At 41.6% G+C, this 25,607-nt stretch overlaps 1 protein-coding gene across 4 annotated transcripts in view; it reads left to right on the top strand.

Annotated features, from left to right (window-relative positions):
• cad (carbamoyl-phosphate synthetase 2, aspartate transcarbamylase, and dihydroorotase) overlaps nt 1-25,607 on the top strand; it is a 98,255-nt gene that overhangs the window by 5,951 nt on the left and 66,697 nt on the right. For all 4 annotated transcript variants that reach the window (XM_055635507.1, XM_055635506.1, XM_055635505.1 and 1 more), the window contains exons 3-10: nt 145-274; nt 3,278-3,420; nt 5,924-6,065; nt 7,320-7,491; nt 19,535-19,720; nt 20,316-20,428; nt 24,396-24,550; nt 24,807-24,938. In XM_055635507.1, coding sequence (XP_055491482.1) covers nt 145-274; nt 3,278-3,420; nt 5,924-6,065; nt 7,320-7,491; nt 19,535-19,720; nt 20,316-20,428; nt 24,396-24,550; nt 24,807-24,938 — 1,173 coding nt within the window. The remainder of the gene's footprint in view (nt 1-144; nt 275-3,277; nt 3,421-5,923; nt 6,066-7,319; nt 7,492-19,534; nt 19,721-20,315; nt 20,429-24,395; nt 24,551-24,806; nt 24,939-25,607) is intronic.

The following is a 25,607-nucleotide window of genomic DNA, read 5'->3' as shown; positions in this document are numbered from 1 at the left end:
TACGACAGTGTTAAGGAATTGGTTTTGTATTATGCCTGAAATGTGGTTATTGCATCTATGTCAATATTTCAATCCCTTGTCCAAGAGGCAAAATGGAGTTCTCGTATTTGAATTCACTAGGTTTAATTGACCTTTTATTTTTAGTGGTTTGAATCTTCCAAAATTCATGCTGCTGCACTGGTGATCGGTGAACATTCACAGAATCCAAGTCACTGGAGTTCAGTTCGTTCATTGGGCCAGTGGCTGAAAGACCAAGGAATTCCAGCATTGGAGGGTAAGTATCCTATTTTTATGCTGCCATTGCTGAATGGCAGGCTGGATTGAACTGAAGTGAAGGAGAGGAGTGGAAAGGGACAGAAGTGGAGTGGGATCACGGGCACATAGATTGGGGCAGACGCACAAAAAATCAAATTACGGGCAAGTTACGTACAATTCTTTCATAAAATAAAGATATTAGTGCAGAGACAAAATTAGAAGCAAAAACAAGTCTACAGTGGTGCAAGCGGTTTGTAGTATTCTGTTGTCAAGGTTGAATTAGGGATAGCGTGAGGGTTGGTTCAAGAACTAGATAATTATAGGAAAGCCGCTCTTCCAAAACCTGGTGGTGTCGGACAATGGTAGCAGTGAGAAGAGGATATGGCCTTGACGGTGGGGAATCTTGATGATAGTTACCACCTCCCTGAGGCAGCACCAAGGACTAGGCTAACTCCACCACCCTCTGCAGCCTCTTGCGTTCTTGTTCATTAGAATTGCCATCCCAGGCCATGATGCAACCAGTCAGGATATTTTGTCTGGACAAGGGTCTCGACCCGAAACGTCACCCATTCCTTCTCTGCAGAGATGCTGCTTGTCCCGCCGAGTTAGTCCAGCTTTTTGTGCCTTTATTCAGGATATTTTCTACAATACATCTGTAAATGTTTGTTAGAGTATTCTGAGACGTATACCAAATCACTTAAATTCTAAGAAAGTAAACCTTCTTTGTAATTGCATCAATGTGCTTGGCCCTGGACAGGCAATCCAGGATGTTAACATTCTACGCCACTGACTCATCAATAAATACTTGTATGTGGTTTCCAGACTTTCCTTTTCTGAAATCAACAATCAGTTCCTTCATTGATGTTGAGCAAGAGGTTGTTGTGGCAGTATCACTCAACCAAGTGTCCAACTCCACTCCTGGACACTGACTCGTCATCATTAGAAATTCGGCCAACCACATTGGTGTTGTCGGGTATTTATATTTGGCATTGGTACAGTGTTTAATCATGGGATATATGGCTGTGTTCTTAGCCACCTGGTCCGAGATGCATCTGTGTTGATAGTCAATGAGGAGATGTTGCTACTTATCTGCACTGATTGAAGTCTGCTGATGAGGAAGTCGAAGATCCAACTGTAAAGCGTCGTGCAAAGCTCCAGAAGAGCAGTGATACAATGCCCCATTGAGTGATTGACGCGACAGGCCTGCAGGGGTAGCTCCACAAAACATACAGTATCTCAAGATATGGGTATGATTTTAACATTTCTGCAAGAGGGCGAAACACTCATTGGCATTAAAAAAAATCATGTCACGCCAAATTGGGGAGAAATCAATTTGTATTCTGTGACTGGAATACAATTTTAAATTTTCTACCGGTGACTGAAAAGTTTTCCCTTGTCCTTTCTGCCCAAATACAGTTTTTAGGACCAATTGGAAGCCATAGTCCTTAAACTTCACAGTTTTTGTCACTCTAGGAAACAACGTACCTCGGAAGCCATAGTCCCCCCCCCCCCCCCCCCCCCCCCCCCCCCGAACTTCAACGTGATATGACTTTCAGGGAGATGCAAAGCATTTCGTTGTCTCTGTACTGTACACTGACAATGACAATTTGTGAAGATTAGTTGCAAAGTTTCTTGTTCTCTTTGTGCAGATTATGTGTGCTATTAAAATTGATTGCAGCAGCAGCAGCTCAGGTTATCTGCCAGCACTTCTTCCTCTAAAGCCTTTTGCTCCTCTAGGGAGCATAGGCCATTGACAAATGTCCTCCATATCACTCAGTTGTTGGCAGTTCTTTCAAGATATCTCCAGTTGAGCCCACTCTCAGACATTTCTGTCTGGACACTTCTTTTCCAGCTGTTCCAGGGGTGACCTCTTTTCCCTTTTTCCTTGGGGGTTCCATTTCAGGGCTTGCCGGGTGATGTTTGTGGCAGGTTTCCTGAGAGTGTGTCCAATCCAACTCCATTTTCTCCTTCAAATTTGTAAGTCAATGGACTCCTGGCTTGTTCTTTTCCACATTGCCTACTTTGTCTCTCCACCAGATGTTAAGTATTCTCCCAAGGCAGGTGTTAATTAATGTTTGCAGCCTGTTTGTAGTGTGTTTTGTTTTCCATGTCTCTGATCAATACAGCATCACCTGGTTCACATTTGAGTTAAAGATGCGTATTTTTGGGGTTAATTGAGATATGTTTTGAGCTCCAGATCTTCCTGAGCACCCTAGCCTTATTGATTCTTCTTTTTATGTCTGCCTCTGCCCCTCTGGTGATATCCACAACACTGCCTAGGTTTATACTAGGCTGGACTAGCACTGGTAAACCTTCCTGCCAGGATATTGTTTCCTCTCTGTGTACCAATGCACGTCCTGTGTTCATCCACCTTACCTGACCTCTTGCATTGAAATAAATGTAATTTAAACCAACTGTACTTCCTGGCTCCTTGCTGTGCTATCATTCTCCAGGTTTAGAATCCCCGTCAATATAATGGAGTCCTTAGGAATCTGACTGATGTATTTCAGAGTGGTGGATTACCCAGTGTATTATGAGGAAATTGCTGCAAGACTTTCTCTGCCATTGGACTACCTGTGGAGATGAGTGAAGGAGCACAGTGACAGACTGTCATCTGACAGTCAGCTGGTCCTAGACTGACAGCAGATCTATGCAAGTCTCAGATCTACAGAGGAACAGCCGAATGCCAGTGGTTCCTTTTGGAATTATCAGTATAGGAACCACATTTTGTTTGTATATCTTTGCATAAGTACATTTTAAGACATAGTTACTTCAACCAGCTGGTTGTTGTGAGATGTGTAGAATTTTTTTGTTCGAGAATTTTGTTGATGGTGATTTTGGTAGTCCAATACATTTTCTCAATGTTTAGAATGTTAGTTCTTGTCGAGTCTAATTAGATATATAGACTATACTGACTTAATTCTGTGAGATTGCGGTGGTGGGAATGTACCCACATGATGCCCTCCAGGATATGACCTAAACTATATTATAAACTAATGATATAACTTTCTTAAACATACAGGAATAGATACTAGATGTCTAACAAAGAGGATACGGGAGAAAGGCACAATGTTAGGGAAGATTGTGATAAATGGGACTGATCCGAATTCGCTTCCTTATCATGATCCGAACAAACAACATTTGGTGAAGGAGGTTTCTATCAAGGTAAATGTCAGAAATGTGATAGGTTGTTCATGGAGTGTGCTTGCTATTTTTTATCTTCTTTGTGTACTAGCTCCAACTTTTTCCCGATGAATGCTAAATAACTATTTTTTTTTCAACTTAATTTTATTTCCTGAATTAGGCAAGACTACCAAAGTATAGCTGATATTTGCATGTCAACTTAAAAGTGGACAACATCCCATTTGTAATCAAATGGAAAAACAAATCTTATTCAATTGCTTTTGAGTTTATAACCATGCCCCTTATTGTGAACACAACTCTTTACAATTTACACAACCTATTATGTCATTAATTCTGCTGCATTCTAAAATACCATTTCCATTCCTCTCTTCAAAGATGTTGTCAAACCTGCTGAGTTTTTCTAGCATTTTATATTATTTCAAAAAATCACTTGCTGTATTTACTTTTTTGATCTGCTTATTTGAACCCATTTTCACCATTTTGTTCTCAGTCATCTGTACCAGGCTGGTTGTGAGCTGACTCTTCAAGTGCCAGTGAGATTTGGCTAGATGGGATGTGTACTGTCATAGATGCTAAGATGGGCACGGGTAGCTGATTTTCCGGACAGTGGAATATTAAAATTAGCTTTAATGAAGTTGTACATTTTTAACACAGTGAGTGGTAGTGACTTGGATCCTTTCAACATGATGAAATTGGAGATGAGGAATTATTTCAGAAGGCAGTTGAGTAGACACTTGAGAGAAATAAATGTGAATGCCCTGCTCTTATCTGTGATAAGAGTAGGGGCATGGGGCAGATTAGTTTATGGTACAGGGAGCAGGGCATAAGCTGAGTGGAATCCTATGTTGTGTTCTCTAGGACATATATCTGTGCTCCCTGCTCTCAGGAGGTTCAAAAGAGCTGTGTCTGCCGCCATAGTAAAAAAACAATGACTTATTGGAGCTTGGTGGTGGTGGTGGTTGGCGTGGTGGTTCTTTGGCAGGGGGAGGGGAAAGTGAGATAGAAATAATACAAAAATAAATGAAATCGTTTTTGGAATACCTGATGCTTTGATTATGCATGTGACTGAATTTCTGTCGCCCTCTTTTATCAGTATACATTTATGGAGGCTGTTTCCGTTGTAAAAAAAATGTTGAAACACAGTGAGTGATGTGTACAAAGTAGAAATTTTATTTCTTCTAAACTGTCCCAAATGTGGCACATGTGTCTGTCTGTGTCTGTCTATCTTTGACCGGTTTTGGCCATCTGTGCTGCGATTTCTGAGAGAACGCCGCCACCTACGGCCGTCATTTTTGGCCACCTCGCTCAGAGCCCCCCCCCCCCCCCCCCCAATAAAGAGATATTAATGATTTTACAAAATTCCCCATTCTCTCTGCTGCCCCTGCTGGCGGCAGGGGGGATGGACTATAAAACCAGGAAGTGGTGTGCCTCAATTAGCCTGCAAGCTGGAGGAAGGCAGAGGGTCATGTTTCTCTGAGCTGTGAATAACACTGAACACATGTCCACACAACTGTGAGTAAGTACCCTTAATGTGGTTTGAAAATGAAAATATGGTTAAAGTAAAAAAGCACTGCCTGCAAATGGTTGTTTGGGGGGTTTGGGTTGAAATAAAAAGGCACTCTCCCCCCCCCTCCTCTCTCGGTTATGGGGTCAAAAGGAGCCTCCCTTTCTCCTCCTCGCCACCCCCTCTCTCCTCTTGCCCCTCTCTCTGTGTCTCTGCCCTAATACTGCAAGTTGGGAGCTAGTAGATATAATATATTAATATAATATCAAGGGGGTTAATTAGCATGAGTGCCGGGTGGGGGGGGATAGTTAGTGTGTGTGAAGCTGCATGCCGCCCCCCCCCCCAACCGCACGTTGGGGGAACAGACCCAACGGGTCTGCACGTGGTCTAGTATATATATAAAACTGTGTGTGGCTGTGTGTGTTTCTGACTTGTGGCTGCCAGCCTTTGATTCGTTGCCACGACAACACCCGACCCACAAACGCCCTGATTTTTTCCATTACGGTAGAGATTTCTACCATTATGGTGGACTTTTCATTCCAAGTATCCATTCCTCATTAAATTTTGTCGTGTTTATGTACAAATCCTTCTCCCCCTCCCACTCACTCATTTTGTCGCCTCCTGCTGGCCAGCGACCATAACGGCTTCTGGCGCCTGCACCTCGCCTCAAAGACGCCATTTAAAAACAGCCGCACTGCTGATTCCTGAGCAGCTTGAGTTGGAGGACCACGTCTCCCGTGGGGGCTACGGGTAGGGAACGGCTGCGTTGGGGGAGCAGACCTGCACTGTTGGGGTCTGCACTTGGTCTAGTATTCATTAATACTTGCACATTTCTGCTGCTATTTCTTAACTTGATTTATGTGGATGTGTGCAATGAAATTTCATCCAGGTTTTTATTCTTGCAAGAAAATATTTTCATGGTTTTGTTAAAGTTATGCAAGTAAAAGAGAACTTACCAGTGAGCCAACATATTGTGTTTATAAAAGTGGATTACTTTTTTTTTCCCTATCTCACCACCAGGAGCCCAAAGTTTACAATCCCTCTGGAAGTGTGAAAATTATGGCAGTGGACTGTGGGATGAAGTATAACCAAATCAGGTGCTTATGTAAGAGAGGAGCTTCCGTAATTGTGGTGCCATGGGATTATCCTTTTAATAGTAAAGGTGAGTGTAAGCTGAGAACAGTTTATGCCTTTAGAATTCGGGAGCACCAGGAAACAATTATTTTTCTAATGTTGTTGCAGCTTTATAAAGCACTCACTCTTCAATTAGGAACTGAAAATCTAATTGTTAAATTGAAATATTTTTCATTGCATTTTCTGTGTTTCGTGAACATTTTTGTGGTTTGTTGTGATTGATTTTCAGACACCTGCAGAATTTTTTTAATCTACAGAATTTTAATGTTCATGAAGTTGATTTTTTCCCTTCTGTTTAATAAAGACCACGTACTCATTTTGTTCACCACTGCATAAGTTATAAACCATTAAAGTAAAAATCCACATCTCATCATAATCATATTTTATTGGCCAAGCATGTTTTGCAACATACGAAGAATTTGATTTGCCATAGAGTCATACGAATAAAAAGGAACAGAACACACAAAATACATTTTAACATGAACATCCACCACAGTGACTCCTCCGCATTCCTCACTGAGATGGAAAGCAAAAAAAGTTCAATCTCTCAGTTTTTTGTTCTGCCGCGGTCGGGGGCCTCTAAACTTCTGTTGATGGAACGATCTTACTCCCGTAACCAGCGGTGAGCCACCTCGTCAGGGCGATCAAGTTCCTGCATCGGGGAGGAAGAATTTCAGCTCCCCGCAGCAGGTGATCTCCCCTGGCTGGGGCTAGTCAAACGTCGTGTGGCTTTTGGAGCTTCCCGACGACTGTCTCAACCCGAGACTGAGCTCCTTGATGTTAAAGCCTGCAGGCCACGGTTGGAGCGACGATCCCAGGCAAGGATTCGGCTCCGATGGTAAGTCCACACCCCACGGTGGGGCTCAAAGTTGGTCCCGAGCAAGGCCTCCAGCTCCACGATGTTAGGCCACAGAGCGACCGGAAGTACGATCCAGAAAACAATCGTATCTCAGGCAAGGTAAGAAATTGAAAAGAAGTTTTCTCTGAGCCCCCCCCCTCTGCCCACCCACCACATAAAACAAACCAGAGAATATTAACACATACTTTTTAAACACACTCAAAATAACAAAAAAAAGACGAACAGGACAGACAGACTGTAGGCGAGGCTGTCATCGAAACGCCACCCGGTGGAATCTTAGATAATGAATTCTGTGTAGAGGCGAGAAATGAAACAACCTTCACTCAATATATATATTTCGAGTCATGTCTATGTCTGTCTCACTTGTGGAAAATGATGAATGATTGTTGGAAATATACAGTGTTTTTGTTTTTTCCATTTTAGAGTTTGATGGTTTATTTATTACCAATGGCCCAGGAGATCCTGAGTATTGTCAAGAAACAATTAACAATGTCAAAAAAATAATTGCTGAAGAAAAGCCAAAGCCGTTATTTGGAATTTGTATGGGACATCAGATTCTTTCATTGGCAGTTGGACTAAAGACTTACAAAATGAAGTGAGTGAGCTGCAAACGAGATTTGCGTAGGAGGTTGAATTTGTATGTGTTATTTTGTGTTATTTTGTTATAACATATCTTTTACTAGGAATTGAATCACAAGTACTTTCTTCAGTGATCGTGCTGGTAAAGTAACTGTCTGCTTCTACACTTAGAAGCAACAACCAGGTTCTGGAATAGCTACTTCCCCTTTAGCTACTATGTTCTGTGTGCTAAGCAAAGCAAGAATTTAATTGTCCTATCAGGGACACATGACAATAAACTCACTTGAACTTGAACTAGATCAAATCGACGTGACTGCCTATCTTTGTGCGGACAATCGCCTCTAACCTTTGCTTCATGAGGCAAAGATTGTGAGGCAAGGATCACATTATTAATTTGCAGTGAGGATAAGGTTTAAAAACGATGTGAAATGTACTATAGCCACTTCAATTCCTTTCCCATCCTTCACTGATGTGCTTCCCCTGCCTCTGCTTTCCACCACACTGGTGTCATTATTCATTGGACATCATCTACCATTTTATGCCACTTCTATTGTGATGCAGACATCCGATTTATCTTCTCCCTTTTCTGAAAGATAATTCTCCCTGGAATACTTTGTTCCTACTTTGTGAACACCACCCCTGGCCTTGCCACAACATTTTTGCATTATAACATAGAAGAAGTAATGCCGATACTTTCATTACTTTACAATATCCAGCCCCACAAATACTTCATCCCAGTGCACTGACATTAAATTGTTTTTAATTTAACATGCTATATTCACCATTCACAATATAATATATATTATAATATATAGGATAAAGGATCAAGGACAATAAAGGATCTAAAGGATCTATATATCTATCTATCTATATGCATTGAGGAGACCAAATGCAAGCTGGGTTATTGATCAGCAGAGCATCTTTGTTTCTTGTATATCCATGTTCTAATTCCCCAACTTTAGTTTCCATTTCTTCCTGTGACTACTCTGTCCTTGGCCTTTACCCTCAACCATTAAAGCACCTTTCGGCTTGGGCAATGCTATCTTCTCTGTTAGAGATTTGGGCAATATTCACCATTCCAAATATTAGAGTTCAACAGTTTAAGATAACGATAGTCAGTCTTTTATTACCACATCTAAACCCACTAATTGCTTTCTGCTTGCTTGTTTAACCTTGGACCATCATCCCTTTTGACATGTGATTTTTTTTTGCCACCTTGTCACAGAATATCAGTTTTGTCCTTTCCTTGCTTCAATACTTGTTTAAAATCTCAGCCAATAAGAACACTTTTCCCTTTCTAAGGCTCATTCACTTGAAACACTGATGCTGCTTCATTTTGTGGCTGCTCTCTGATCTCCCAAGTAGCTCCGAAATTTACTATTTTCCTCATTCTGATCAGTAAGTGCGTGGCATATGAAACATTGTTTTGTGTGGCATATGAAACATTGAGCAAACTACCTGAGCATTGCCAAGACTAGTGAGTGTGTACCCCAGTATAAGAGTTGGCATAAAGTGGGAAAGGTGGTGTTGAAAGATGTAGAAGTGTTCTGAGTGTTTTTATTACCTTAGACGAATTTGTATGCATAATATACATTACTGATCCTAAAACCAAGCAAGACTTCATTACGTAACAAGTAAAATATTGCATATTAAAATATTGTAGGTAAAATAAGTCCATGTGTATGCAACAGTTAAACAGCAGGTTGAATGTGTCATAACTTGGGTTATGCTCTAAACAAGACAAGTATTAAATATTTTTGGCCGATTATTTTGATAATGTCATTCAGTCTCCGATCCACATGTTAACCAAGTGATTGAAATTACAGCTGCAAAAGTAAACCTTGTGAATTAAAAATTGTAGTAGAATTAATTAAGGAATGTTGATCTTTGTGTGGCATATGATGAGATGTTTCTCTATTCCCTTTGGAGATGAGACTTCCCCACTCCATCAATATTGGAGAACAAAACAGCTACACACTTCATTTGTAAATTACTTTAATTTGTGAAAGTGCTTTTCAAGTATTCCATGATCTCAAAGGCTCAAAGTGATAAGAAACATAAGCCTGCACTTTTCTGGTAAATGCCAACGGTTCCAGGCTGATGGAAAGCAATTGTCCTAATTACAGTGCCCTCCATAATGTTGGGGGAGTCCAGAACCAGGGGCCACAGTTTAAGATTAAGGGGTAACCCATTTAGAATGGAGATGAGGAAAAACCTTTTCACACAGAGGTTAGTGAATCTGTGGAATTCTCTGCCTCAGAAGGCAATGGAGGTCAATTCTCTGGATGCTTTCAAGAGAGTTAGATAGAGCTCTTAAGGATAGCGGAGTCAGGGGATATGGCGAGAAGGCAGGTATGGGGTACTGATTGTGGATGATCAGCTATGATCATATTGAATGGCGGTGCTGGCATCTGCACCTATTGTCTATTGACCCATCATTTATTTATTTGCCTAGGTACTCCACAATTTGAGATTTCTAATAGAAAAAATCGCATAGAGTGCACATTGTCAGATTTTATTAAAGGGCATTTTTATACATTTTGGTTTCACCATGTAGAAATTACTGCAGTGTTTATACATAGTCCCCCCATTTCAGGGCACCATAATGTTTGGGACACATGGCTTCACAGGCATTTGTAATTGCTCAGGTGTGTTTAATTGCCTCCTTAATGCAGGTATAAGAGAGCTCACAGCACCTCGTCTTTCCTCCAGTATTTCCATCACCTTTGAAAATTTTAATTTCTGTTTATCCACATGAGGACCAAAGTTGTGTCAATGAAAGTCAAAGAAGCCATTACTGAGAAACAAGAATAAAACTGTTAGAGACATCAGCCAAGTATTAACAAGACAAGCTTTAGGCTTACCAAAATCAACTGTTTGGAACTTCATTAAGAAGAAAGAGAGCAATGGTGAGCTTACTAATCGCAAAGGGACTAGCAGGCCAAGGAAGACCTCCACAGCTGATGACAGAAGAATTCTCTCCATAAAAAAGAAAAAACCCTGTCCGACAGATCAGAAACACTCTTCAGGAGTCAGGTGTGGATTTGTCACACCTGTGTGGATGACCACTGTCCGCAGAAGACTTAATGAACAGAAATACAGAGGCTACACTGCAAGATGCAAACCACTGGTTATCCACAAATGGGATGGCCCGGTTACAGTTTGCCAAGAAGTACTTAAAAGAGCAACCACAGTTCTGGAAAAAGGTCTTGTGGACAGATGAGACGAAGATTAACTTGTATCAGAGTGATGGTAGGAGCAAAGTATGGAGGAGAGAAGGAACTGCCTAAGATCCAACGCATACAACCTCATTTATGAAACACGAGGGTGGGGATGTTGTGGCCTTGGCATGTATGGCTGCTGAAGGAACTGACTTACTTATCTTCATTGATGATACAACTGCTAATGGTAGTAGCATAATGAATTCTGAAGTGTATAGACACATCCTATCTGCTCAAGTTCAAACAAATGTCTCAAAACTCATTGGCCGGCGGTTCATTCTACAGCAAAATAATGATCCTGCTAAAGCAACAAAGAAGTTTTTCAAAGTTAAAAAATGGTAAATTCTTGAATGGCCAAGTCAATCACCCGATTTGAACCCAATGGAGCATGCCTTTTATATGCTGAAGAGAAAGCTGAAGGGGACTAGCCCCCAAAACAAGCATAAGGTAAAGATGGCTGCAATACAGGCCTGGCAGAGCATCACCAGAGAAGACACCCAGCAACTGGTGTTGTCCATGAATTGCAGACGTCAAGCAGTCATTGCATGCAAAGGATATGCCACAAAATACTAAACATGACTACTTTCATTTACATGACATTGCTGTGTCCCAACATTATGGTGCCATGAAATGGGAGGCCTAAGTATAAACATTGCTGTAATTTCTACATGGTGAAGCCAAAATGTATCACAATGGTCTTTATTAAAATCCGACAATGTGCACTTTAACCACATGTGATATTTTTCTATTACAAATCTCAAATTGTGGAGCACAGAGGCAAATAAATTAATGATGGGTCTTTGTCCCAAGCATTATGGAGGGCACTGTATCTCCCTGTGAAGAAGAGTACTGGTACAGGCTTGACTCATATTGTTTTATTCTTGTGATTGTGATTGTGAACCTTCAACTATTTGGATTTTCTTCCAAAATTTCTAAATTCTTTTCGTCTTGAAATCAGGTTTTAGTTGTGGATTCTGATGAATTACACAGGCATTTATTTGGATTTTAAAGTAAATTCCATATTGACCACCATCATGCAAAAAATGTACACATTGGTTTTTCATGGAATTTGGAAGAATGATTTAATCTACAAAAACAGTTTTATAATTTTTGCAGCTTTCTCACTGTATTAGGAGGTAGCTCGAATGTCGGTGTAGCATCACTCCCTGACGAGCTCAATGCGTTTTACGCACGCTTTGATAGGGAGAACACTGATGTGCCTTCTCTAGCCCCCATTCGCTGTGATGGTATTTCAGTCACAGTCACAGAGGCCGATGTCAGAAAATCCTTCAGAAGGGTGAATCCTCGAAAAGCGCCTGGACCTGATGGTATACCCGGTCGTGTTCTAAAAACCTGTGCGGACCACACTGGCTGGACATTTTACGGACATTTTCAACCTCTCACTTCTGAGGTCCCCACCTGCTTCAAAAGGGCATTAATTATACCGGTGCCCTAGAAGAGCAAGGTGACGTGCCTCAATGACTATCGACCAGTGGAACTAACATCGGTGGTAATGAAGTGCTTTGAGAGGTTGATCATGGAGCAAATCAACTCCTATCTCGACAAAAACCTGGACCTACTGCAGTCCGCCTACCACCAAACCAGATCAACGGTGGATGCCATCTCGCTGGCTCTCCACTCCGCTCGACCACTTGGACAACAAAAACTCATATGTCAAGCTGTTATTCGTTGATTACAGCTCGGAATTTAATACAATCATCCCCTCCAAACACCGTAGAACTGGGGCTCTGCGCATCCCTCTGCAATTGGATCCTCGACTTCCTCATTCACAGACTGTTCGAATTGGTGGAAAGGTGTCAACCTCGATAACAATCAGCACGGGAGCACCGCAAGGCTGCGTGCTCAGCCCCCTGCTGTACTCTATACTCATGACTGCGTAGCCGGTATAGTGCGAACACCATCATCAAGTTCGCTGACGACACAACAGTTGTATCACTTGTGGGGACGAGTCAGAATATAGAAGAGAGATCGACCGACTGACCAAATGGTGCTAGCACAATAACCTGGCCCTTTCTGACCGACATACACTATAAACCTTCTGACCGACATACACTATAAACCCACTGACTCCCATGGCTATTTGGACTACACTTCTTCCCACCCTGCTTCCTGTAAGGACTCCATCCCCTACTCCCAATTCCTCCGTCTACGCCGCATCTGCTCCACGGATGAGGCGTTCCACACCAGGACATCTGAAATGTCCTCACTATTCAGGGAACGGGGGTTCCCCTCCTCCACCATAAATGAGGCTCGCACCAGGGTCTCCTCCATACCCCGCAACACTGCTCTCTCTCCCCATCCCCGCACTCGCAACAAGGGCCGAGTCCCCCTAGTCCTCACCTTTCACCCCACCAGCCGTCACATACAAAAAGTAATCCTCCGTCAGTTTCGCCACCTCCAACGTGACCCCACCACTCGCCACATCTTCCCATCTCCCCCCATATCTGCCTTCCGCAAAGACCGCTCCCTCCATAACTCCCTTGTCAATTCTTCCCTTCCCTCTCGGTCCACCCCCCCCCCGGGCACTTTCCCTTGCAACCGCAAGAGATGCAACACTTGTCCCTTTACCTCCCCCCTCGACTCCGTTCAAGGACCCAAGCAATCGTTCCAGGTGCGACAGAGGTTTACCTGCATCTCTTCCAACCTCATCTATTGCGTCCGCTGCTCTAGATGTCAGCAGATCTATATCGGTGAGACCAAGCGGAGGTTGGGCGATCGTTTCGCCGAACACCTCCGCTCGGTCCGCAATAACCAAGCTGACCTCCCGGTGGCTCAGCACTTCAACTCCCCCTCCCACTCCGTCTCCGACCTCTCTGTCCTGGGTCTCCTCCATGGCCACAGCGAGCAGCACTGGAAATTGGAGGAACAGCACCTCATATTCCGTTTGGGGAGTCTGCACCCCGGGGGCATGAACATCGAATTCTCCCAATTTTGTTAGTCCTTGCTGTCTCCTACCCTCCCTCAGCCCCCCTGCTGTCTCCTCCCATCCCCCAGCCTTCGGGCTACTCCTCCTTTTCCCTTTCTTGTCCCCACCCACCCCCGCCCCCGATCAGTCTGAAGAAGGGTTTCGGCCCGAAACGTTGCCTATTTCCTTCGCTCCATAGATGCTGCTGCACCCGCTGAGTTTCTCCAGCTTTTTTGTGTAACCTGGCCCTCAACACCAGCAAAGCCAAGGAACTGATTGTGGACTTTGGAAGGGGTAGGATGGGGACCCACAGTCCCGTTTATATCAACAATGGTGGAAAGGGTCAAGAGCTTCAAATTCCTGGACGTGCACATCTCTGAAGATCTCTCCTGGTCAGAGAACACCGATGCAATTATAAAGAAAGCACATAGAAACATAGAACTTAGGTGTAGGAGTAGGCCATTCGACCCTTCGAGCCTGCACCGCCATTCAATATGATCATGGCTTATCATCCAACTCAGTATCTTGTACCTGCCTTCTCTCCATACCCCCTGATCCCTTTAGCCGCAAGGGCCACATCTAACTCCCTCTTAAATATAGCCAATGAACTGGCCTCAACTACCTTCTGTGGCAGAGAGTTCCAGAGATTCACCACTCTCTGTGTGAAAAATGTTTTTCTCATCTAGGTCCGAAAAGATTTCCTTCTTATCCTTAAACTGTGACCCCTTGTTCTGGACTTCCCCAACATCGGGAACAATCTTCCTGCATCTAGCCTGTCCAACCTCTTAAGAATTTTGTAAGTTTCTATAAGATCCCCCCTCAATCTTCTAATTCCTAGCGAGTACAAGCCAAGTCTATCCAGTCTTTCTTCATATGAAAGTACTGACATCCCAGGAATCAGTCTGGTGAACCTTCTCTGTACTCCCTCTGTGGCAAGAATGTCTTTTCTCAGATTAGGAGACCAACATCAGCGCCTCTACCTCCTGAGAAGATTACAGAGAGTCGGTATGTCAAGGAGGACTCTCTAACTTCTACAGGTGCACAGTAGAGAGCATGCTGACCGGTTGCATCGAGGCTTGATTCGGTAGCTTGAGTGCCCAGGAGCGGAAAAGACTACAAAAAGTAGTAAACACTGCCTCGTTCATCATCGGCTCTGACCTCCCTACCTTCGAGGGGATCTATCGCAGTCGTTGCCTCGAAAAGGATGGCAGCATCATCGACCCACACCATCCTGGCCACACACTCATCTCCCCGCTACCTTCAGGTAGAAGGTACAGGAACCTGAAGACTGCAACGTCCAGGTTCAGGAATAGCTACTTCCCCACAGCCATCAGGCTATTAAACTCAACTCAAAACAAAATTCTGAACATTAATAGCCCATTATCTGTTTATATGCACTTTATCTGTTTATTCATTCATGTGTGTATATATCTATATAATGGTATATGGACACACTGATCTGTTCTGTGTTCATGCCTACCATATTCTGTTGTGCTGAAGCAAAACAAGAATTTCATTGTCCTATCTGGGACACCAGGGCTCGAAATTAGCGGTTGCCCGGTTGCCATTGACCACCCAAAGTGCCGCGGGGCAACCTAAACGGCGACTCATTTTGCCCGGCTTGGCACGCAGATACTGGTTTATACCGATAGACACAAAAAACTGGAGTAACTCAGCGGGTCAGGCAGCATCTCTGGAGAATAGGAACGTGACGTTTCATGTCGGCGATGGCTGTATTGTGGGGCAAAGATACTTGGTGCATGGTGATGAAGGGTCGGAGCGAATGACGGGCGTCGAACAGCGGCAGCAGCGGCCGCGACAGCGGCTCCACCGCCGCATCCTCCTGCACCGTGCGAGAGGGGTTGTTTTGAAAGCGCCGTTGGCGGATTTGCAAGCAGCGGCCGTTATCAGGGCGATAGTGGCCGCTGCTTGCAAATCCGCCAACGGCGCTTTCAAAACAACCCCTCTCGCACGCCGAGGCCAGGAGGAGAGAGAGGGAGAGGGAGGTCTCCTTCGGCTCTCTGAAGCAGCTGCACCAAAGATCCTATAGCTATAGGATCTTTGAGCTGCACCACTCGGCCCCTGCAGCTTCCTGTCGGCTGGCGGAGGAGTGGCGGCGGTGGCGAGGATATCCCAACCGCCTCCCCCTTTGGCTGCGGCAATTTGGCGTTGGACAGGGACGGCCAAGGCAGCAGGGCGATGTTGTCCGAGGAGCGCTGACTTTCCTTCCTCCCCACCTCCTCTGCCCCTCTCCCCCTCTCCCTCCCCCTCTTTCCCCCTCTTCCTCTCAACACCTTTAAACATATTACAAAAAGAACATTTGCTGCAGTTATGTCCTTTGGCCATCTCTTTTCAGTTAGTGTAATGTTTAACCTGTCAGATGGGTATAATTGGTTTTAACAGCTATTATCATAAAATGCCTTTAGAAATTTCCTTGCAACCTGTATATTTTATGGATAAATTATGTGGGAAGCCAGAGTGTTTCTGTGCCAATAGCAATAACGACCCATGCTATGGCCATGTCATGGTAATTTTTGGTCCTTCACAGAAAACATGCTTGCATCAATCTGTAGTGTGCATTGTTAAGCATATATGTTACCATGGTCCAGGATTTATTGACACAGGTTGATCATATGCTGAATAATCTAACCACAGTTTTGTTTGGAAGTGGAAAGAACTAATAGAAATTGCATTAATTGCAATGTGTAAAAAGAGTTGAGATATTGTATTATAATTTTGCTGCATGTCATTGTGGGATATATTATGTCTTGATTGATGAATATGTTGAGTTTGTGAGTTATTTGAAACAGAAATAATATGTGAATGTAGACAAAAGTGCTGGAGAAACTCAGCGGATGCGGCAGCATCTATGGAGCGAAGGAAATAGGCAACGTTTCGGGCCGAAAACCCTTCTTCAGACTGATGGGTTTTGGCCAGAAACGTTGCCCATTTCCTTCGCTCCATAGATGCTGCTGCACCCGCTGAGTTTCTCCAGCACTTTTGTCTACCTTCGATTTTCCAGCATGTGCAGTTCCTTCTTGAACATAGTATGTGAATGCTTCATTGAGCATAATTCCAACTGGTAACTACATACTTCGTCCGAGCACATTATCGCACGCGTCATGCAAACTGTCTTAAATGACCACCTAAACTGTCATTTGGCAACCTAAAAAGCTGTCGAGGTTGCCTGACTGGCAACAGGGAAAAAAGGTTAAGTGAGAGCCCTGGACACATGACAATAAACTCACTTGAATCTTGAATCTTGTATTGGTGTTTTGAGGAATGTAACACTTGTAGAAAGGTGTTGTGTCATTGGTATTGTTTTGATTGTACATGCACATTGATAGATGGATACTGAAACTTTCTCTGATTATCTATGCAATTAAGCAACTTTGCAAAATTAAGTTTTTGGTTGGTGCAGCGGATGCTCCATTTATTTGTTTTTGATGCTGGAAATGTGGAGTTTGTGCATTATCCCTGTAACTACATGGGTTTCCCCCTGTATATACTCAGTTTCTTCTACTTACAAAGATGTGCTGGTTGATGAGTTATTTGGGTACTGTAAATGTAGGTGACATTCGGAGCACAGTGAGGATGGAGTCTGTTGATGGCAATGTGAAAAGGAAATTTGAATTAATGTTGTTGCGTACATGATGGAAGGTTCAGTTGCGGTGGGCCAAGTGTTTCAATGCGGTATGACCCAGGCTCTGCAGGTACACAAACACTTTATTTTGCCATTTCCTTTTGAAAGAAAGGCATGATGATGTGTTGTAAATTGTGGGTGTGACCTTCCTTCCTTGCGCTCTGGAGAATACATTTTTTTTTCTCATCTGAATCAATCCAGCAAAAGTTCAAAGGATTTTAGTTCCAATTTTCTCCATTAAATTGTTTTATAAATGTGTTGCTGAAATTCTTCTATCTTAATAATTTATTGGAGAGTTGTGTCTTTCTCATCCTTTTACTAATCTTCAGATTGGATTTATTTTCTCAGTTCAAAAACAAAATCATGTCTATCTTAAGTGATAGGAGTAGAATCAGGCCATTCGGCCCTTAAGTCGACTCCGCCTTTCAATCTTGGCTGATTTATCTTTCCCTCTCAACCCCATTCTCTTGTCTTTTCCACCATAACCCCTGACACCCGTACTAATCATGAATTGCATAGAATCACCACCCTCTGACAAAATAAATTCCTCAGCTCCGCCCACAAGTAACAACATGACGTACAGTGACAGTTACGAATGACTCGGAAAACACTAAACATTAATGATAATAATAAGACATTAATGATAAAACACCATTGATCAATCATGTGAACCAACAAAATACCAGATCAAAGAGAGGCTACAGATTTTTGGCTGTTGAATAGAGCAACTACTCGTGGATAAAAACTATTTTTATGTCTGGCTGTGGCAGCTTTGACAATCCGGAGTCGCCTTCCAGAGGGAAGTGATTCAAAGAGTTTGTGGCCAAGGTGAGAGGGGTCAGAGATGATCTTGCCCGCTTGCTTCCTGGCCCTTGCAGTGTACAGTTCATCAATGAAGGGAAGGTTGTAGCCATTCTTCTCTGCTGATCGGACAATTCGCTGCAGCCTCCAGGTGTCGTGCTTGGTGGCTGAGCCAAACCAGACCATGATGGAGAAGGTGAGAACAGACTCTACGATTATCGTGTAGAATTGGACCATCATTGCCTGTGGCAGATTGTGCTTCCTCAGCTGCCGCAGGAAGTACATCCTCTGTTGTGCCTTTTTGACTGTGGAGTCGATGGTAGCCCCCCACTTAAGGCCCTTGGAGATGATGGTTCCCAGGAACTTAAAAGACCCCACAGATGTGACTGTGGTGTTGTTGATAGTGAGTGGGGTGAGGGGAGGGGGAGCTCTCCTAAAGTCGACAATCAATTCCACTGTCTTAAGAGCATTGAGCTCTAGGTTGTTGCTACGGCAGCAGGACGCCAACTGTGACACTTCTTGTCTGTAGGCAGATTACTCCCCATCCTGGATCAGTCCAATCAGGGTTGTGTCTATCCAGGCCTTTCACTATTCTTCAATGAGATCCCTCCCCTCAACCGTCTAAACTTCAGTGAACACAGGCACAGTGCCGTCAAACGCTCTTCAAATGCTTACCCAATCATCTCTGGGATCATTCTTCTAAAAAAAAAACGCCTCTGAACCCTCTCCAGAGCCAGCACATACGTCATCTGATATGGGGGCCCAAAATTGCTCACAATACTCCAAATGCAGTCTGACCAGTGCCTTATAAAGCCTCTGCATTATATTCTTGTCTTTATATTCTAGTTCTCTTGAAATAAATGTCAGCATTGCATTTGCCTTCCTTACTACTGATTTGATTTGCAAATTAACTTTCTAGGAATCCTGTACCAGCACTCCTAAGTCCCTTTGCATTGCCAATTTCTGAATTCTCCCATTTAGAAAATAATCTATACCTTTATTCATACTACCAAAATGCATGATGTATTCCATCTGCCCCTTTCCCAATCTGTCCAAGTCCTTCTGCAGTGTCCTTTCTTTCGCTACAATACCTGCCCCCCCCCCCCCCCCTTTCTTTGTATCCATCCATCTATCTGACTGAACTTTATTGCCTACCATCACAGTGGTGGATGTTTATGTGATGTTATCATTTCTTTTAATTGTGTTGTGTTCTTTTAATTGTATGACTCAAATATCACTGTACCTTAATTGGTGCAAGTGACAATAAATGTGATTCTGAATCTATTTCTTGATATTTCAAAATATTAGATCACAGCATGTAGAAATTTTATCAATGGTTGTGAAGAAATGTATAACTCCTGGATACTTTTATGACTAGTTGGGGATAGGTTAAATTTGTTGGGCTATTGCTGTACTTGCTGAACATTTCCTGAATGGAATACATTTGATTTTGTTTTTCTTTTGATAGGTATGGAAATCGCGGGCATAACCAGCCTTGTATTCATGAAGATACGCAACGTTGCTTCATTACATCCCAGAATCATGGTTTTGCTGTTGAGACCAGTTTTCTTCCAAACGATTGGTCTGTTCTGTTCACCAATGCTAATGACAAATCTAATGAAGGAATAATTCATAATACTAAACCAATTTTCAGGTAAGTACTTTGAAAGGCAACATGAATTAAACCTGTTAGTTTTCAATTCTTATTACATCATCGGCATGACACTTGCATTGTGCTATTATTGTAGTAAATTGTCTCTGGATAATTTAGAGATGATTCATTGAACTTTAATATGGGGTGACGGAGGAGCATTCTCAGGAGATGTCATCGACAAAAAATTGAGCAGGTTGCCTGGGCCAAAGAGGCCATTTTGGAGAAGCAGAGGATCTTTGTAGTATTGATTGGATTGAAAGATTTGCTCTGGGTCAGATCATTACAAATAATCATTAACATTTCTTAAAAGTGGAAAGTTCAATTGGATTCCTTTCCTTAATATAGTAGTCATGAACAGATAAGGTTGAGTATTTTTAATTGATTTAAAATACAATATTAGTATTTTGTAGCTCAAAATTAAAAAAAAAAATTATTTCATCCTTTCAAGAAAGATCCACGCAACTGAGTTGATTATATGATTTAAAAACAGAATGCAATATTCTGCATACATAGTCTCACGTGTGGGCGGCGCATGATGTAGGAAAATAGCCAATATGTCATAAATTGCTTATAATCTGTTTATCCTTGTTTTCAGTGTGCAGTTTCACCCGGAGCATATGGCAGGACCAACAGACTTAGTGGATCTTTTTGATATATTTTTGGAGTGTGTGAGCGACACGAAGTTAGGTGTTAATTTAGATATAACTGGTAAGAACCTTGATGTCGGCATCTGAGTGCCTATCATGATGGCATTTAACAGACTGTAATGCACTCAAAATCAAAACTTTCTGAACCATAACGTGATTTTTTTTTAAAAATGCAGTGATTTCTCATGTATTACATGCAAATATTGCCAACCTGTTTCTGGCTGAAAACCCAACATATGTAAATCGCCGATGCATTTGCAGGTGTATTTTTTTTTTGTGTTCTGAGGAATTGCAGCGTGCCGGAGGAAAATATTCTACAAGGAGTAGCAATGTTACAAAATTTTGAGATTTAAAAAATCAAGTCTGCAATTTATCCCATCAGATAAAGCATAACAATAAGTTTAATTTGACACCTAATTCACTTTCATATCTCAAGTAATAAAAAAGTTATGGCCATTTTCATACTCGGAAATTAGCATCTTGTTCCCTATTGATTTTCTATGGACATAACAAAAAAGCTGTGATCGTGGACAGTCAAAAGCCCATAACCTTCTTAAAAATTAAGAGAACTGAATGAAATTTTCAGTTATCATAGATTGAAGCATTCTGAAACAAATATAAAATAATCTTACTTGGATGACCTGAAATTAAAGCATATAATTAGTTAGTTACCCAATTGTAGCTAATTTCAAACTTCAATTACCGAACTAAACATCTATCCATTTCTTAATAAATGATTAACATTTTTAAATAGCCCAAGTGTCCAAATAATATTCACAAATAATTCATAATAAAACATGATTTTTTAAATCTCATTTACATCAATTTATAGGCCAAATGGAAGGAATTTAGTGTTCATTTGCTGTAAATTAAAGTCAATTTAAATCGGCTTTCTAGTGTGTTCCTGTGAACGCGCTGGTTTAGAACGTTCACATTGCGCTGGATTTGTGCCCTCAAGTGCCCAGAAAAATACTGCGGGATATAAAGATCCCAAAATGAGCTACTCGCTATAGAAAACTTTATATACAGAGTTATATACAAGCCCCATTTAATGTAAAAATAAGGTACATACCTTTAATTGTTTGCTTTATAAAACCCTGGGGCTGCGAGAGGTTGCGGAGCGAGAGAGTGATTTTTAAACTACTATAAATATTATACAAGGCCATAAAAATTAATAATACCTTTTACGACGGGGTCTTTCAGCGATTTTCCGTTAATGATTTACTAGGCTGAACATTTTCGATTGGAACAGCCTAGTAAAAATCGCGTTTTAAACCCGCCCCCTCTAAACAGCGCCAAAATCGCGTACACGGGGTAGGGCAGATGCTCAGCCACGATTCTGGTAGGTTTTATAACATACCTACAAGGAGCTTTGTCATAATCATATGAATCATTAAATCCTTCACATTTATTCATTGGGTTCATTATCTTTTTGTATACTGTTAAATCCTGTTGTTGATAATAATGTGCAAAAAGAAAACAAACTTGACAGGTCAAGGAGCATGTTTTTGGGGTGTGGGGGGAGAAGAACAGACGACATTTGGAGTTGAGACCCTTCTTCAGACTGAAGAAGTTGGGGGAGAAAGCTCAAAAGAGAGCTTGGCTTAGGGCAAAATCTGGCAAATGATAGGTGGATACAGATGAGGAATGATTTTCATTGGCAAATGGGTAGAGATAGTGACAAAGGCTAAAGGTGAAAAGGAGACAACATGATACAGAGTAAGGAAAGAAAAGGAGTGAAATGTAAAGCTAGAGGGAGGAATATGGGTGTTGGATGGAAAGAGGAGATATAAGGAAATTGGGGATTGGCCCCAGTTTCTTGTGTCGTGATTATCATGTATTCAACAGCAGGGGTATTTAAATTTTTATGGGAGATTAGTTGTAAACCTTTTGCAACTTGTTCAAATTGAGTTTTACATATTTTCAAAGTACTATTATCTTACTCTAATCAACGGTTATAATTAACTTGTTCATGTTTAAGTATGTATCCAAAAAGTAAATTCTATCCGTTCTGATTCCTAGTCCCGTAATGCAAGGACAAGGTCCGCTTGATACACTGTTACATTAGGGCAATGCAACTTCTAATGCATACCGACCGGCAGGGCCTTCACCCAAAACATCGACATTTCCTTTCCTCCCACACATGCTGCTCTACCTGAGTTCTTCTGGCAGTTTGTTTTGCTTCAACTTATTTCATCTTTCTGCTGAGCTTTAAGGGTTTTACATTTATTCTGGTGCATTCAAAAAATGCTTGGAGCCCAGACAAATTATGATATTGTTGTTTTGCAGTAATAGTTGCAAAAAGAAAATTCTGATTTCTGAGTTTAAAAAAAATACTCGTGTTTCAAATGCACTGGGATAGCTATCTAGTCTACAAATTGTGGGTTTTTTGGTGTAGTCTTTGTACACCAAGGAACATTGTATTGACTATTTGATTTGTGTCATGTTGGGGCTTCTTTGTCAGTCAAATTAAATAGTTGTACCCCTCAAAATCCTTCATGATATTGAACACCAATGAAATATCCTATAAGATTTTTTAGGGAAACAACAAGAGCTATGAATATTTATGATACCTTGCGCAACATTGGGATTTACGGAAGTACTTTATAGTCAAGGAGGTACTTTGAAGTCTTTGTTATAACTGAAGAAATGAGGTAGACAATTTGTGCACAGTAACCTTCAACTGAAAGCAATTGTTAATGACCAGATAACCTTCAACGTTAAAAATAATAATTAAGTATACTCCAAGGAATAACTACTCTGCATTTTGATATGCCTTTATAATTTTTTTTAAAGTCATCTGAGAGGACAGACAAAACCTCTGGTTTGCATCTGATTTGAAATGTGGTGACATCTCATTTGAAAGGTGGTACAAGTGCAGTGCTTCGTTGCCACCAAATGGTAGCTTGCATTTTTGTGCTCAAGAGATGGATGGTGGCACAACATTCCTACTCGGGTGAGAGAGTTACCTGTTGAGTCACAGCTTGTACTCGTCCAGGCCCCTTCTTGCCATTGGAGTGCTAATAAATCTCTTGTTTGCTGCCTCCATGAATATCAGTTTTATGATGATTGTGGTGTAGGAATACCAGTAACTAGGCCTGGTGATGATGAATGCTCAGTGAATAATTCCAAGTAATGATTTTGTATGACTTGGAGAGAAACTGATTTTCTCAGCCTGCCCTACCACCTTCTGAGATTGGAATATTTGCACACCAGCTCTCTAATTCTGTACTGTTTAAGCATTGGCCATGTCACTTTTATTTTTTTAATTTAATTTTTATTTTGCAGCATGTGTCTTGATTGCTGTCTCTTTGTGATTGTAACATTTTACTTGGTATAATTTTACATATCAGCCCAAGTACTTTTAGGAACATCATTTTACTTTTCTTGCAATCTTCAAAAGTGTGTACCACCCCACCAAGTTTTTTTTGTTTATTTATTTTTTGTCAAAGTTACTTTTGCACCCAAGATGCCACCAGCTCTTTTAATTTTACCATGTGACCGTGCCTGTTTAGTAGTATTTGTCTGAAGCCTGTATAAAGGGTATATTCATGGCAGCACTATTTTCCCCAACTCTCCTTTTCATCAAGCTTAATCATTCAATCCTGATACATGATTTTCTTATTAAGCACATCACTCTTGTACCCTCTACAACCAAAATGTGCTGTAAGCTCTCATCCACGGAGAATTTGTTTCAGCAGCTCCAACACGAGTTTGGTCACCAGATAAGAGAAGTGATTTATAGTCTCCAACAGTTTGGACTTCATTTGATCATAGCAATGAGAGGGAAGTAGGCTAATACACTTTTTTATCTTCAAAGTACTTTATATGAAACGCGCTTTGCTTTGTTAACGTGTTTGTAAAATTATATAGAGGGATAATTTTCTTTTTATGACTATTCTTTAATAACATTAGAAAACAAAATGTATAATTTGGAATTGATGTACAATTAAGAGCAATTATAAAACCTAATTTTGTAATTTATGACAAATTAATATTGTAAATTAAACCTCGCTCTTGTTCTTCAGTTAAAGAACGTGTAAATTCGCATTATACATACAAAACTGGAACGGAGGAGAGTATATCTCCATCTGGAAGGCTGCAATCTCATAAGATCCTTATTCTTGGATCCGGTGGATTGTCCATTGGTCAAGCTGGGGAGTTTGATTACTCAGGTTCTCAGGTAAGTTGAAGAAGGGATTCGAGGCAATTTTGTAATGATATAACATGATAAAGGATAAAGCAAATGAGTGCAACAGAAAATACAGTGTTCTCTTTGCATATTAATTCTTTGGCTGTTTGCAAGAATCTATAAGAGACTTCAAGGAAGTTAGCCGTGCTGCAATAAATTACTATATTTCTGTTCTAAATATGTGTCTCAATGTATTTGTTTTGATGAGATATGTGTTTCTCATATTCAAGTTATGGTTCTATTTCAGGCAATTAAAGCTCTGAAAGAGGAGAATGTTCAATCAGTCCTTATCAATCCAAATATTGCAACGGTACAGACATCTAAAGGACTGGCAGACAAAGTCTATTTTCTACCAATAACCGCAGAATATGTTACACAGGTATAGTCTCTTTCAAAACTAACATTACAATATTTAGTGCCTGTTTTGCTGGACAAACCACAGCAATTAGTTGTTGGGATTATTACTTGTTACATTAGTATTGTGCATGCAGAATAGGAAATTACAAGGATTGGTACTTCTTTTGGGGAAGGTGGGACCTGTACAGAAAGGATGGGTTGCACTTGAACCCGAGGGGGACCAATATCCTGGCGGGGAAATTTGCAAAGGCAACTGGGGAGACTTTAAACTAGAATGGTTGGGGCGAGGGACTCAAATAGAGAAAGCTAGTAGACAGAATGGGAGGCAGGAAGCAGAAAAGGGAAGCACTCGGACACAAGAGGAGAAAGAAAAAAAAGGAAATAAACAGAGAAGAAGAGACGGTTTCTTAAATGTGCATATTTTAATGCTAGAAGCATTGTAAGAAAGGTGGATGAGCTTAGAGTCTGGATAGACACCTGGAAGTATGATGTTGTGGCGATCAGTGAAACATGGTTGCAGGAGGGCTGTGATTGGAAACTAAATATTCCAGGATTTCGTTGCTTCAGGTGTGATAGAATTGGAGGGGCAAGAGGTGGAGGTGTTGCATTGCTAGTCAGGGAAGATATTACAGCAGTGCTTTGGCAGGATAGATTGGAGGGCTCATCTAGGGAGGCTATTTGGGTGGAACTG

The sequence above is a fragment of the Leucoraja erinacea genome, chromosome 5 (assembly GCF_028641065.1).
Source record: "Leucoraja erinacea ecotype New England chromosome 5, Leri_hhj_1, whole genome shotgun sequence".
Classification (NCBI taxonomy): domain Eukaryota; kingdom Metazoa; phylum Chordata; class Chondrichthyes; order Rajiformes; family Rajidae; genus Leucoraja; species Leucoraja erinaceus.
Note: the sequence above shows the minus strand (reverse complement) of the source record. Positions and strands in the feature narration are given on the sequence as shown.